This window comes from Odontesthes bonariensis, chromosome 10 (assembly GCF_027942865.1).
Source record: "Odontesthes bonariensis isolate fOdoBon6 chromosome 10, fOdoBon6.hap1, whole genome shotgun sequence".
Classification (NCBI taxonomy): Eukaryota; Metazoa; Chordata; class Actinopteri; order Atheriniformes; family Atherinopsidae; genus Odontesthes; species Odontesthes bonariensis.
Genome location: NC_134515.1, coordinates 25,162,774 through 25,178,408, shown reverse-complemented (window position 1 = coordinate 25,178,408; position 15,635 = coordinate 25,162,774). Strand labels below are relative to the sequence as shown.

The window sequence follows — 15,635 nt, the reverse complement described above, 5'->3', positions numbered from 1 at the left end:
GTCCATTTATTCTCGGTCAATAGATAACCACATTAAAGCACAGTACTAGCACCACTAATAGGTCCACCATGCAGATATCGTTTATTGTATATACATGTTCTTTCACAATACTCTGCTGATGTAATTTATGATGATGATAATTGGGACGGAATTAAGCTGCATTTATACAATGCCCGTGCCTCCCCAGGCTCAGGGCAGATTTTTACCGTCTTAGAACATCTTCATTCTGTCTGTGTTTGAAGTAAGAGTCTGATGTTTCTCTTCAGTTTCTCCCAAGTTGAACCTCTGTAATAGTTCCACCGCAAACAAAGGAACAACCTAGCCAACAGGAAACAGAATAAGACACAATGAGTAAGTTTATGAGGACCTCTACTGGCTGAAAATATTGCTGCTGTGCAGAGGGATTTGAAATCCTGAGGCTCTGATCTGGATGTGGCGGACAAAAAGAGTTCCCATTTTTGTCAGCATTCCATTAAAAACCACAAAGACCACAAACTTGCTAAGATGTAAGTGCGAGCTAGCAGTGTTTGAGAAAAATACATGCTAAGAAAAACCTTTGACAACAGAACAAACCCACTTTACACGCAACTGTAGCTGTAATATAACTCAGCTTTCCTCTTGTGATTTCTGTCTCCCATGATTAACAATTTTTTTTATTTTTGTTTAAATAAATCACTGCTTCACTGCGGTAATTCAACATCTGAATGTCAAAAATACACACAAAACACATGCAAGAGGTTACAGTGAGAACTACTAGTATCCCTTTTCAACCAACCTGTGCCACGATCAACTTCCTGCTTTTAGGTACATTGGGGTCCGGATACTCCTCTCCAAAGCAGAGCTCAATCTCATAGGAAGGTGCTGGCCCCTTCCCCTGCAAACAGCTCTGGAGCGCTGTGCAGACATTACAATGTATATTCAGATCAATCAAACACAAAAGGTATTTCCACAGAGCAATGTTGCATGTGCAGTATTACCATTAAGAAATGTGGGTGTATCGAGCAGTTTGAATGTCTTTTCTCGATCCAGTTTGTTCGGTTGGACAGTTTGTTGAGCCATGGGACCACTCCAGAACACTCTGCCCTGGCAGAAGCGCTTAATGAACACCCCATCTGGTGCCACCCATAATAGCACTCCCCTTTCCAGGTGACAAAGAAGACGATTCATTGCTTCTGCCAAGGAGGACGGCAGCGATACTGAGCTGGGGGAAGGGAAGGAGAGCTGCTGGGCAGAGCAGGGTCCATAGATTCGTTCATTTCCCAAGGGAACGCGGCCCTGGAGGATGAAACACCCATCTGGGCTCATGGTGGTCACTTTCATCACCACCTGGCCGTGATACAACAGCTTCACCTGCATACGAAAGTCTGAAGAGAAAATGGAACTAAGGGTGCTGGTAATACATTTATCATTTATATGTATTCATTTCACCCTGTTTGTGTGCATAATCCTCATCGTTTTCTTACTTGTTATATCAAGTGTAGGGCTGAGGAAAGTCACAGGAGAAGGAGCCTGATTTGTTCCCGTTGTCTCACAGTATGGGTGCTCCCTCATCAGGTCTTCTAAAGAAGAGCACAGAAAATATAGAGCAAAACATACAGAATATTATGCTTACTGAGAAAAACAATCAGTGTTGCTGTTGTTTTTACTTTCACAAGTTCGCAAGCGAGCTTGTTATCAATAAGTCCATGAAGGCTTAACAGTGGTTGGCATATAGATCCCATTTGATATAGTGTCATAGTCTTTACTTAATCTAAAAGAACATTTTTTGAAGTACCTGAAGAAAGTATTTCATGTGAGACAACCTTTCAGTATCTCAGAGCTGACGCTGTTCTGACCACATAAATGAGCTTCAACTCCTCCAAACTGATGAGGAGGACTCGTCAATAGTTACTGGAAACATTTAGTTGTAGTTACTGCCACAGAGGGGCATCGTCCCAGATAATGAGAGCACAAGTTGGCCTTTTTTTTGCCACTTTTAAATCTACAATATTGGAACATTTCCCTGAATAAATAACCTACTATGTGCAACATAGTGTCTCATTTGTTTAATGGGGTACTCGCTATCAACTTTAAAGGTAAAATGTGTGACCTTAGAGAAAACACTGGGTGTCAAACTAACTTGTCTAAAAACAAATCTATAACCTAAAGTGAAACTGAACTCAGACCTTAACTTAAAACATCCTATAAATCTTGAGTCTCGCTACATTTTGCTGTCGCTCAGTGTGGGTAGGACGTGCAGAGGGAGAGGCAGCATGTTCTGATAAAAAGGAGAATTTGCTGCAACATTTGCTTATAGAAAGTGATTATTTGGTTCTGTAGGACATCTGAAAATCGAATCATTCAGGTCATACTTACATACACAAAAATATGAAAAACTCCTAAGGCTTTACAAAATTAGCACTGCTAGAAATGTTGAATGCTGATGGACATCTTGTTTTTGCTTGCATTTTGTCTCAAACAAAAGCAAAATAAGTTGACATGATGATGAATGAAACGTCAGACGAAATGAATGTCTACTAATTCTCTGGCCACCCATCTGATAGCTCTTCTAGACATTCGCTGACCTATTGTCAGACCGATATTCCTATGCAAGCCACAAGCAAGTATATACTGATTACACTCACCAGCGGTAACCAACATGAAAAATAAAACCACAGTCACAATGTCCTAGTGTACTGTGAATCAGCATTTCACTTTACAGACTCGATTCCCATATTGCTGCCATCATCACTTCACAATATGCAAGGTGACACAATATTAAGAAGCAATACTGAGGGAAGTGCCACTGTTACTGAAACATAAGGTCCTGTGCTGTTGGCTCAAATAAAGCTGAAACGCATCCCATGACAGTCCTTTTCCCATGTATAGACTGACAGTTTGTGTATGTAACCCTTACCAGTCAACGGCTTTTCTTCGTTTGCCGGAATCACTTCCTTTTGACAATGAAGGTACAAAAACAGAAAGAAAAGTTAAAAGTTTACACCAGTGAGATCTGATCCCTTGATACAGAAATTCCTCCACATTGCCCCCTCAATAATGCCCGAACCTGTCTAGGACCAAAATTTACTTATCATACTCTGTGTACTCATGGCATTTTTTTGTGATGTGTACTCGCAACCCTTTTAAATGTTTTAACTGTGCATATGGTTTCTTTTGAGCTGTTGTAAGCGCTGCGTTGTTTGTCTTCTCATGCGACACATGTTTGTAATTTTTCTGGCTGGCTATTGGGTAGGCACTGATGCTTTTTGCACATGTGAAGTTCCGAGAACATAAATTGGGTTATTGTTAGTAGAGTTTTCCGATTTGTTTTTCTATTTTTTTGTATACAAAACTCTCACCATCACAAAGACCAATAATATTATCGCCATCTATTGCGAAACTCCAAATAAACAACTCTTTTCATAACAAACAAATTGAAGTGAATTATGTTCTTATAGGACTAGTTGTGCCTGTTGTTAGAGCGGTACAAAAGCCACTCTAAAGTATTCACTGAGCCCTGTGCTACAGTCAGTTCATTCAGTCTTACTTATTTCACCTTTTTGCTCCCGTAAATGGGGCTTCTCGGAGACTGTTTCACTGGGTTGACCACCTGACACTTTGACTGAGGATACTCTGTGGGGAGCGGAACAGACGGGAAAATGTGAATGCAAATAGAAAACAGATACCGTCAAGGTAGATGCAAACATAAGAGGCCAGATCTGAAGAATTTTAGAAAAAAGAAAAACTGTAGTTAAGCTGTGCTTGATATGGTCAAACTGAAATAGCTTTGTCTGTTTTTACCTGCTGGCCTGGCAGGCTCATCGTCGTGATGGATGCGATAGACCTTGTATGGCTCACTGAGGTCGAGCTGGTTGCGTTCAGGAACCTCCTGGAAGTCTGTGCTCTTGTTAAGTGCACAGCGAAGACGGGTCTTCCACATAGTGGGATCAGCTTTATCTCTGCCCTCCCTGTATTTGCCCTTATACACAGCCCAGGCCTGAATATGAACAATGAAATACCACATGCTTATTTCAAAATGGACTAATTGAACATGAAAATAATGGGGAAATTATTCATTTATTTCAACACATGATCTTTCAACACTGTATCTTTATGAAATACATCAGTTGGGAGAGTTCTTTCTGTGGAAAAAAAATCTATTAAAGAAAATTCAGTGGCACAGTTTTCCAAAGCCAATATGAATATTATATTTAGTCTTTATGGCACCAAATACCCACAATCCTGACAACTAATACTGACTACTTTTCGTGATTTTATGAGTAAAGTATAAAAAATTTAAAGTTAGTAAACGGAATGGTTATTGACTTCAAATTAGCAAAAGTAGGGCACAATTATAGCTTCATTCAATTAACTTTCGAATGACGCAGCTGTCAGTTTCTTTGTCCTGTGAAGACATGTTCAGACTGTTTTAGAATGCACGCTGCATATAAAAAGTTTACCTTGAACAGAGCCGCATCCTCCGTCTGGTTGTAGTCCTTCTTGGCTGCGTGCTTCCACGGGATCCTGAACATGGTTTTCTGATCATCCTCCCAACACAGTCCTTCATATTTCCCACTCTCTATCTGAGCTATCAGCCACTCTTTCAGGTGCAGCTTAGCTTCTTCATCCATCTTCAACACATGCTGTGTGTTACAGGAACACAACTGCACTTTCAAATGTCACACGCGCCACGCTGCGCGAACAATTTTAATCCACCTTACAAATGGAAAATTAGCTATATTTGATTCGGCTGCAGCTCAAGCTTCTGATATAGAGCACAAATAGTGAATTTAGATATAATACAATAAACTTAAGACTTACAGAGCTCACCTGAATCTCTTAAGCAGAAGTCGCAACTAAAATTAAGTGCGCTCTTGGAAGCGAAAGCGAAAGCTTTGAAAACTTTCGGTTTCCCTACTCGTGTTGAGCTGCTTAGAGTGTTTAATCATTTCCAAGCAAGGTGACTGAATAGTTTGATAAAGGAGAAACGCAATGCGTTTAAAACCAACAAGTGTGCTTTTTTTCAATGTGAGAGGAATTGATGAATAATACGAGTCAGTTTGTAGGCCTCATCCTTTAAGATGATAAAAGAAATAAACTCTAACAATATTATTTGAATTGTGTGAGAGTGTTTCATGAGGAAAATAAAGAACAAGAGGGGACATGGTTCTTTGTTTTCTCCCCACAGGAGTATCAGCATCAAGAGTAACACGCACGCACAGTTTCACGCGCACACAGCGACTCATAATGAAACGTTCCTGTGAAAACGAAAGTATGTGAGTGGGTCTTTTTCTTTTTCTTTTTCTTTTTTACCCCCAGTTGATACAACCTTTTTTATTTCATTTGGCTGGATATGCAGCCATTTCTTCAGATCAGGTAGTCACGGTGAACATATTGACAATAAAACTCACAGTTTATATTGTTAAGACGTAGCTGTGTATCAAAAAAAAAAAAAAAAAAAAAACATCCAGCAGACGGCAGCAAAGTGTGCTCCTTAACGATAACCCTAACAGTTGTTGAGGAGAGAGTGAGAATATTTCTGAACGGGTCTGTCAGTCATTGCTCACACCCACCGATCAAGAAGTTTGCTTCCTGTCCTGAAACATTTTCCCAGGTACTCAGGCTTTCTCCCACCATTCAGTATCCTGCCGCTTCTCCAATGGCAGGTTGGAAAGGAAAAAAGCCCACACCCCCTCAAAATTATTATTATTATTTTTAAATCACATTATCTGGAGAACAGGAGTTCATTGTCTTCTGATCTCCAGATAACAAAGCTAATTTTGTAGTGATAATGTGTCAATTATGTCATTATCTCAAAAACAGATCAGCTGTTCAGCTGAAACATGACATGTGTTTCAAAACAATTTTTGTAGAGGAATTACTATATTTTATTAGTTTGGCCTTGAAAAGTTCTACTATACCCAGAGCATATAGAATTAAACATCCATGTCACACCCATGCCATCCATTGCTTATCATGTTTTCATAAAGCCACCTAAACCATCTCTGCCTGTCTTTGGTTCTATCCCTCTGGAAGTCCCGTGTTTGGGTGCTAACCTCAGTAAAACTTGAGCAGTGGCAGACAGGAAAGCTATTTGTATGAATAGAATAAGACCCTAAATCCAGAGTAGTTGAGGACATGTCAAAGTATCAGAGCAGAAACAAAACAAAAAGAGGGAGGAGTTTAAACATTTTCTTCCTATGGTGGTCATGGGAAATGTGAGATCACAGGCAGATAGAATGGACAAACTTGGAGCCCTGACAAGGACACAGCAGGAATATTGAGAGGGAAATATTGTTTTTTTTTCACCAAGATATGACTACAGGGACAACTAAAACCTTTCAGTTTGACTCTGGGATATATGGGCAGTCAAAGACTGCAGACAGAGATAAGGAAGGAGGGGTCGCAGTGTTTGTTAATAATAGATGTTTAATCCTTCGACTTGAGAAGGAGCTACTCTGTGCCCTGGATGTTGAACTGTTGGTTGTGGGTTTCTGTACAAAACATCTATCTGTCAATGCTGTGTGGGAAGTCAGTTAATGTTGTTGTTAAGATACAAAATCAACATCCCAACCCAATTATGGTGAACTCTGGAGATTTTAACTACACCTCTCTCTCTGCTACAATTTCCAGTAAAGTTGGAAACATGTCTCTAACAATTATTTGCACTGCAGCCATGCCATTTCTTTTAGGGCTTAATAAATTGTGATTGAATTTGATTGGAATGGAACTGAACCTGGGGTGTGGTGGTTAGCATTGGCACCTCACCTCACAGCAAGATGGTTCCTAGTTTGAATCCCAGCTGGGGCCTTTCTGGGTGGAGTTGAATGTTCTCTTTGGGTACTCCCATTGTCCAAAAACATACTTCTCATCAAAAGATTGAAGTACAGTTTTGATGAGGAGTACATCATTGAAGTACTCTTCTTTCATTTTGCAGCTTTACAACGCCTTTTTAGAAAAAAAAAGTACCATGGGAGGACCCAATAAAAAGGCTCTAAAACAAGTGAAAAATTAGGGAATCGTTAACGACATTCATAAAAATGAATAAATAAATTATGCAGCTGGGAACCTGTTCTTCAGTTCACCTGCTGCTGGGACATGTGCGTGACATGGGGGAAAATCACTCGATTTTAGTGTGTAATTGGTGATTCTAAATTGACCGTAAGGTGCGAGTGTCAGTCTGTGTGGTTACTTATTTCTGTGTTGTCCTGTGACGGAATGGTGACCCGTCCAGGGTGTACCTCACCTCTCGCCCAACGGCAGCTGGGAGAGGCTCCAACTTTCCCTACGACCCTGAATTGAACGGGTGTAAAAAAATGGATGGATAGATTTAACTGAGTCAAAACAAAATTATTGCTGGCATTCCGTTTGCAAGCCAGCCCCTGCACCTAGAATTTTTATTCTAATCAATAACACATCTTCACTGTCTGTTCACTTTGCAATTTTCTCAGCAACACACTGTTGGGACTGTGGGAAGCTTTTACTTTTGATAACTGAAGGTGTAAGTTGTGGGTGGATTATGAAATACTGCGCCCCTGACAGACATGAAGAAGCCCCCGACTCGTCCCATAAAAAGACAGGGCACAACACAACCATAAACGATAATCACTTTGTTGTTCCTCGCAGCTGTTTTGTGTTACTTATTTGTCATTTGTGCATCTGTTTGCGATTTAATTTCATGTAGATAATTTCCTTTCCCACGACGATTGTGTGTCGTCATTTCTTGCTAAATTTGAGGACTCCTTTTAAATCTTTTTCGAAATCTTTGCATTCATACATATAACAGAGTTGGCGTTAGGTTAATTGATATCTTTCTGCTGCATTGTCCAAGTGTGTGTCACGACACAGATGGTTTAACAAACAGTTTCACAGCATTAACAAGCAATGCCGAATCCCCTACACAAACTGTCAGTATTTTTCCAACAACACCCCACAATCAATGGGCTGCATTTAGTTAACACGCCATGATATCATTTTCATATACTATGCAGGCTTTTTTGATAAATATGGAGCACATTTCCTTGCACATAACCTCAGTGTGCTTTCCACCAAAATTCATGTGCAAACATCTATTCATTCAGATAGAAAATAACCCACATCCACCCTTCACAGATAAACCTCAGATACAGGCAGAGAAGTTTCACTTTGCTTTTGATTACCGAAACATTTGTGACAGATCTCAGGCCAGCAGGTAAAGGATGAAGCTCCAATCCAAGCAAATATTAGCGCAGGAATGTGTAATAAAGTTAAGCACCAGCATGTGTCTTTCTCTTAACTTGGCACTGTAATTCAACTTTTGATCCAGATTAAACAATACATCTCACGGTGGTTTGGTTACTTTTTCTCCCAGTTTATTGTTGTACCAGTTCAGCAGTAAAAAATATTTGAGGCATTGGAGCGCACCGTCAAACAGCTTAGCCAGCTCTCAATAAATAGACCTTTTAAATATGACAGATTGTATTACAGCAGAGAAGTACAAACCTGAAAATGTCACCCACGCGGAACAAGAATCTTCACACGCCTTTTTGTTGCTCTAAAAACTTGCCTGGTGCATCAGGCAGTGCTCATGTCAGAGTAGTTTTTTTGTCTATTTCTTTTCATTTTACTCAAAGTTTGTGTGTACTATCACAAGAAAGAAATCAGGCAGCATTACAGGAAAACACAAATCCAAGTGACATTCCAGGAAATAAATACACTTGTTTTGTTTGAAAAAATGATATTTACACAGTACTGTACACAGAGGGAATACACATTCCACCCATCCAACTTTCTTGGCCTCATATTCATATATGTAACAAACATATTGAACTACAATAATAACTCAAAGAAACAAAAGATTGTTGACTGTGAATGTATGATTATACAGTACAATCACTGTTTTAAATGTGTTGCATACACAGTAGAAAGCACAAACGTGAGTGTGTGTGTGTGTCGTGTGTCTGTGTGCATTTGTTGTAAGAAATCTTAAAGGGAAAGTTCACCACCAAATCAAATATCCACACTTTTTCTCCCATGGCCTTTATTGCTCTTTAGCCATTGCCAATGAGTTGCCAATTTTTGGGGATATCAGCCATCGCCAGTGTTCTCAGGCAACTACATTTGCTTCCAAAAATGCCGGCATATTCTAGGAAAAATATGTTTGTTTGATGTAGGGATGAATCATCAATAAAAAAAAAATGGCTGAAAGTCGTGTTCAGCCTCATAACAGCGGGCTTCACATAAAATTCACACACATCCCCTCTTTATGTGGGATCCTTTTGCAGCATATCACATGAAAGCACTCTCCCCCTCCCATGCAGTGTGTGCGTACGCATGTGTCCGTGTCAAGATGCTGATAGTCTAGTGGCAGCCACAAGCACGGACCACCATGTTGCGGTATTTCTTGAGGATGACGTTGGAGCTGTCGTCAAAGTAGAGCACAGAGATAGCGTGGAGCTGCGTGGGGGCACAACACGGTTTAGGCACCGTGTCTGGATTAGTGAAATGAACCTGGAGAGAGAAAGGCAAGTCATTTTGTTGAAAACGTCATTATATCACAACTATATGAAACTGTAGATATGAACTCACGAGTGTTTGCACAATGGCATGGTTTGTGGCATTCATGTAGGAGTTCAGCGGGAAGGCACACTCTCCCTCACAGTAATATGCTGCATATCCTTCTGGAGCAATGATCCAGTCCTGAGAGGGAAGCAGACAGAAGTTTAGGCCAGGAAATTGTGTGTTTTTGCCCCTTCGACTGAATTTTTGTCAGTCATCAGAATCTGTGGTTTTATGAAGTGAAATCTTGTCTCACGTTGGTTTATACAACTTGGTATCGAGTGTACACAGGTGAGAGTGGTTGTGGCCAGTGCATTCAACTGAAACTATAACAGTGAGGTTCTCTTCCCCAAATGAAAATGAACCCTTTAAACTTAGTTATCTAATTTATTTTAATTCATTGATCTTATTTTTCTTTTGGCCTCTATACTGTCATTCATGAGGATGGTCAGACGAGTCACCAGACAATAATGGTGCCGTTTTACATTTTTTAGAAGACACAGACTCGTGTCATCTCTATATTTCTCAATCACAGACCCCTGTGTGCTCAATGTTTCTGAGGCTGGCTTGTCACAAGTGTGTTTTTATCCAGGGAGAATTACCCTGGTTCTCATTTGTGAACAACAATCCTGGGATTCTACCCAAATAAAAAAAAAAGTTGGTTGGAAAGTAGGATCCCAGCATGAACCAAATGCCAATCTGACTCGTGAATCTTTTTGAGGAAGGTTCAGGGTTGTAAAAGCATCTGTTCTATGCCAAAAGCAGCAGTGATATACAACCCAAAATAAAGTTCAACATGGATCTCATGGATGAAAGCCACTGCCCTGGCCCGCCTCCAACCTCCAAATATGGAGATATTACCTGACGGATGAATGTGATCTCATGGCAACAACTATGGCACACGACTTGGGCACACTTTTGACTTTTGCATATCATCCAGATCCATTTTCAGCTTCTGTTGTGTCTTAAAGGTAGGGTAGGAGATCCTGGAAGCTGCATTTGAAAATACACAGGTAAAAAGTCCCAACCCTTTTCTTCACTTTTCCCCCGAAGGCACGCCTCTAGAGTACATGAACGCGCACGAGCACGAAGGTGCACGAGCGCTGTTCTGACAGCAAGCATCGATCGTTGCCGTATTTAGTATTTAGTATATGCCAACTATACGTTTAATAATGCTAGGTGCTAGCCAAGCTGGCTCTAGTTTAGCTTCCTGCCAAGCTTCTGGACACGCGTAATTCGTTCACGGAGCAGGGTACGCGCACGGGGGGGGGGGGGGCGGGGGAGGGAGGAGCAGATTGCAGTTTGATAGACGGCATCAGTATCCAATCATTGTGAACGGTCCGTTCACAATGATTGGATACTGTTTTTCCTAGATTGTACGTTCTAGAGGCCACTAAAACTTTTCATATTTGTGTCAAAACTTTTAATTAATTGGTTGCAATGGGGGTGTGAAGAGTATTTCAAGTAATATGTAAAAAAAATGTTCCAGAAAAAGATCCCCTACCCCACCTTTAATGCGCCATTAAAATGACAAATGGCTGGGTTTAGGGTAAAAGTACAGTACAGGGTGTCATCCTGTCACTGTAGTTACTGTAAAATGAAAAAAAATAAGAAAGGATGCATAGAAATTATGTGAAACATGACTTGGCATGTTGAAACAAAGTTATGTCAGGGCACCTTTTATAGCACATGGTGTGCAATGAGTCATGAAAAATGCAAAATGCCTAGTAAAGATACAACATTACTTAGAGTGCTATGCTTTTTAATGGCACCAAGCTGGACTGATATCTATTCTCAAGTTTCTGAAAACAGAGAAGGATGCTTTATTCCACTGGATGAGATGTAGGCTTTTACTGGGCCAAGTAGTTACGGCGAGGAATAACGTCTGTACCTGCCATCCCAGATCTCGGAAACTGACGTAGAGCTCGTGCTTCTTACATGCCTGCTTCTGATCAGTGCTGCTGTTTTCTGCAGAAAAGACAGAGACAAATAGAGGGATTATGCTTCAGCAAAAGTGCTTCGATCCTCTTCGGCTAGAGGAATTATTTTGTACAGTCAGTCCCATTAGAGAAGAATGATGAAGAACAGACCTAAAGGCAGCAAGTGTCCACCTATCAAGCATTAATGGTACAGACAATGGCTGAAGTAAATCACCACCAGAAATAGCGGCACTTCAGTAATTGTTTCACATAAATGGGCCACCCTGCATAGAGGTCATTATGTTGGGCTTTGAGTTCTCACTGCATGAAACAGATGTGCACACAATGTAGCTAAGCCAGATTCATAACTCAAAACTTGATTCTTTTTCTTTTTCCATTTCTGCCATGTGTAAAAAAAAAAGATGTCTGTTTTCTATCCATCTTTCTCCTCTTCTTGTGACCACTGGAGCTCTGTGGTACATTAGCTCTTGAAGGCAGTTCACATTGGAAATGATCAAGAGCAACTGGTTCTCATCATCCAGTTAAAGACCACTGGTATCCAAAGTTCCAAACAGGCCCATTTGGCCCATGTGTCACAGGCCTGGTTGCCCCACAGCGCAAGGCAGATGTGTACTGCCATAAAAGCCAGGGCTGCCTTACCTCCATGCAGGGAACTTGGCCCCAACTGTTCTGTAATGTTCGTGTAAATAAACAAAGGCAGCGGAGGGACATTTGAAGCTGAAGCATTACAGTCTAATGTTACAATGCTTCACATAAACACAGCCTTCTCACACCTCTAAAACAAAGGCTTTCAAAATGCATAGCCTTTTTTTTTTTTTTGTTCCAATGTCCCATTCCATGAATTCTTTGGAGAAAAAAAAAACAAGAGACATTAAACCATGGTTGAGCCCGTGTACTGAATTTCTCCACGACACACACTTCCTGTGGTCACCTGCAACATTGGCCATTCTGAGTCCTTCTTGGCTCTTTGCGCCTCTGGATCTGTTTGGGTTACGCTGTTTGGCCCCTCCTGATGCCGAGCGGATGCTTCGCAGGTGCACCTCGGTGGCTTTGAAGAAGGCCACCATGAAGGGCTGTTTATTTTGAGGCCCACTGCGACCAATCAGTCCTGCCACACGAGAATTGATACTCTCACCTGTGGGCACAGACACACAGAAAACGGTACAACAGGTGTGAGCGTGTCAAGAAAATCATGTGTTTATTTCTGTGGGGCAATGTGTAAAGCAGAGAGGTTGTGCCTTTTACATCAAATAAGTGTGGCTGCTTAGTTGTCACTGTGTTTCAAGCTTATTTCTTATGTGTGTGGTCTTTTCCTTGCTGGAACAACTTTTGTAGTGTCCACATTGCTACATTCTTTTTTGCAAATGAGATTTCTACAGTAATGATTACCCCCCCACCCCCCCCCCCAAAAAAGAACAAGAAAAATGGAGCAATGAAAATCAAAAGCTTCTTGTCTTGCTAGTCTGTGTGTGTGGGTGTGTTTTGTGCATGAGCAAGCACATGCACGCCAGCAATGTATAGCTTGTTCTTAGGCAGAAAAATGTGTGTCTGATCACCGTTTGGTGGTAAATCAAGGCTTCAGGTCTCTGCTGGCGACAAGATGTCCCATGCGCTTGTCTGTACACGCTCCCCCATAAAGCTTCATACCCGATCCAACGTACAATCACTCTTGACTACAGCTTCCGCAGCGCACCCGCCCCCCTTGAAAGCAATACAGTGTCTGTTTTCCTCACCTAACATGTCACATCCTGCCATCCCGTGAAAGATAATGTCCCCAACGCCCTGTTGTACTATTTGATGTTTGTTGACAATTTTTTCTACTGACAAACATTTTAGCCTCCAGATGAAAAGAGATGTTATCCATGGCGTAGTGCAGTCTATTTTCCACATGCCTGCTAATGATGCTGAGGGTATGACGGATGATGAGGGTGATGAGTGGCTGGTGACGAATGATGAGAAGCAGGGTTTGATGTATCTTTTCTGCGTTCACGCAAAGAACAAATCATTTGATTTTTTTGGCTTTTACAGCCGGGCTGCAGACTTATACATGATATATTATTATGCCAACCCTTATGTTTGCTTGGACTGTACTGTGACAGATGAAATTTGAAACATCTCCATTCTGAGCACATTCAGATGTGTACGTACGTCTCAGTACTATAACTGATATACAGTTTTGCCAATGCATACAGTATGTCTGGACTGGGTTTCAGAGGTTTCATTTTCAAGGCTCTGAATTTAGTTTGCTCTTGGCCTTAAATTAATCTTTTACTTTTCTTGTTTTTTTAATGTGTCATTCTGCGTTCTTGTCAGCTGGATTTCTGTTGTATCTTGAAATCAGGTTTTCTGTACCTTGGTAACCCTAACTTCCTGTTTTATGCTTGTTTAGTTTATTCCTGTTCTCTTTTTGTCACAACCTGCATCTTGTGTTTTTGCCACGTCTGTGTTCTGCATTTTTGTCTTGCCATTTCCTCCCTTTCCTCAGTCTCTCTTCTGTCTAGTTATCAGCTCCACTCCTTTCAACTGTGCTCACTTATCCTCAGCTGTACTCAGTCACCAATCACCCTCCACAGTATTCAGTCTTCAGCATTTGTCAGATCGTCACCGTCACACCTCATGTTTACTCTGTCTATTCAAGTTCTTGTTCCTCATGTCCAGTCAGGTCTGTTTGTTCTTCAGTTTTTGTTTGGATTTCCAGCTCAGCTGCGTTTTTTGTTACAGTTTTGGAATAAATCCTTTTAATATGAATAAATAGTTTTACCTTTAGTCTGCATTTTGGGTCCTCTCTCCTCACCTCCACGCCTACACCCGGCGCACATTTCTCTCAACCCTGGTCCAGGTGGTCTGCCTGTGGTTTATTTGTCATTATTTCCCTTGGTATCATTTGTTCATTGCGAAATCTTCATCATTGTTACCTTTTCTGTTTTTGTTCATCACCTGTTCTTTTCCGCCATTTAGTTTTCACGCCTTTTAGACTTCTTTGGATTTTTTTGTTACTGTGTCTTCTGGCTGTGCAGTGCCCTCTATTTGTAAGTTTCATTTAAAGTCTCTTTTTCATTCACATGCCCTTTGTGTGTCTCCATTTGGGTCCTTCACGATACATGTTGCGACACAAGTAAGTGCCATATAATGAATGAATAATGAATATGGGCTTGAAGTGCAGAGACTCTAAACTTTAATTAAAGGGAACCCACATACAAATTAGATTAAGGGTTCAGCAAAAGTATATAATAGTGTGCAACACCCTTTTTTTGTTATCTGTGCTGATATTTTAGGCGCTGGAACTAAATATTTTTGATGTAATCTTTTAAATTCAAGGAGGTCAAACGCAACAAAACCAAAATGACAACATTCCCAAAAACACAAGAAAACTGAAAACACATTTCATACGGTGAAACAAGATTTCACAGCAAAAGGAAAACTGAAAACATGTCTCATGTAACAACGTTAAAAAAAAGCAAATAACTTTTAAGACAAAAACACGCAAGAAAATCAAAACGATGAACACATCGATTGAAAACCATAAACACAACAATATTCCAGAAAGGGGCAACAAGACAATAATAAAATCACAAAATCACAACTATTCAGAAAACATTGTTGGGTTGTTTCTGATTGTTTTACCAAATGATTCTTTAGTTTTGAGGTGTTTCCTGAAATATAGTCATGTTTTCTGAAGTTTTTATGTAGTTTTATTTTGTTGTTTCATCTGAGGCCACCTCATTACCCGCCATCTACGCGTGTATTATCTTTCTATTCTTCTCACCTTTGTGAAACTTTGTGGGAAATAGGAAATTGGGTGAGATCTCTTCTATTCACCACCAGCACCTTACACATTAAGCATGTTTCATAATTCATTCATTTTCTTTTGATCTACCACTGCCATTGAAATACTGCTTCCCTTACTATTCTAGGTTTGCTCGTGTTAGTATTTTGTTACACTGTATATCAAAGCATATACAGATTTTAATATTGCTAAATAGTTTGTTATAATAATATAACAAATAATATAGTAGTGCTGTCATAAACTGCATCGCTGTGTAAAACCAAGCGGAGGCTTTTCATTCTTTTATTAGTAATGTTTATTTTGTTTGACTTCTTTGGAAGGAATGTGTCAGACCTAGTAATCATTTAGATTTATATGTGAACATATGAATAAGTTTAACGATGCCATTTGAT

The 15,635-nt window shown here is 40.4% G+C and overlaps 2 protein-coding genes across 6 annotated transcripts in view; both read right to left on the bottom strand.

The window, feature by feature from the left end:
• Position 1: 1 nt before the first annotated feature.
• Positions 2-4,867, bottom strand: irf10 (interferon regulatory factor 10). Of its 5 annotated transcripts, none has more exons than XM_075475726.1 (9): positions 4,801-4,867; positions 4,440-4,622; positions 3,781-3,976; positions 3,536-3,612; positions 2,897-2,933; positions 1,464-1,559; positions 978-1,364; positions 776-894; positions 2-318 (listed from the first exon to the last, which is right to left on the bottom strand). In XM_075475726.1, the coding sequence occupies exons 2-9, from the start codon at positions 4,608-4,610 to the stop codon at positions 211-213; spliced, it is 1,191 nt and encodes a 396-aa protein (XP_075331841.1). In that variant the 5' UTR covers positions 4,611-4,622; positions 4,801-4,867; the 3' UTR covers positions 2-210. The 5 variants fall into 5 exon arrangements, with proteins under 5 accessions (XP_075331841.1, XP_075331839.1, XP_075331840.1 ...); XM_075475724.1 differs by having other exon boundaries at positions 4,440-4,695; positions 4,801-4,855; XM_075475725.1 differs by having other exon boundaries at positions 4,440-4,695; positions 4,810-4,849.
• Positions 4,868-8,308: 3,441 nt separating this feature from the next.
• bmp7b (bone morphogenetic protein 7b) overlaps positions 8,309-15,635 on the bottom strand; it is a 30,722-nt gene continuing 23,395 nt past the window's right edge. The window contains exons 4-7 of the mRNA XM_075474883.1: positions 12,388-12,591; positions 11,408-11,484; positions 9,547-9,657; positions 8,309-9,468 (exon numbers count right to left, since the gene is read on the bottom strand). Coding sequence (XP_075330998.1) covers positions 9,319-9,468; positions 9,547-9,657; positions 11,408-11,484; positions 12,388-12,591 — 542 coding nt within the window. The 3' untranslated portion in view covers positions 8,309-9,318. The remainder of the gene's footprint in view (positions 9,469-9,546; positions 9,658-11,407; positions 11,485-12,387; positions 12,592-15,635) is intronic.

Excerpts from the sequence above, each read along its gene's own strand:
- irf10 (XM_075475726.1), bottom strand. The coding sequence starts at position 4,610 with ATGGATGAAGAAGCTAAGCTGCACCTGAAAGAGTGGCTGATAGCTCAG. Across the intron at positions 895-977 it reads TACACCCACATTTCTTAATG|CGCTCCAGAGCTGTTTGCAG; the intron begins GTAATACTGCAC and ends ATGTCTGCACAG. Across the intron at positions 319-775 it reads GGAAGTTGATCGTGGCACAG|GTTGTTCCTTTGTTTGCGGT; the intron begins GTTGGTTGAAAA and ends CCTGTTGGCTAG.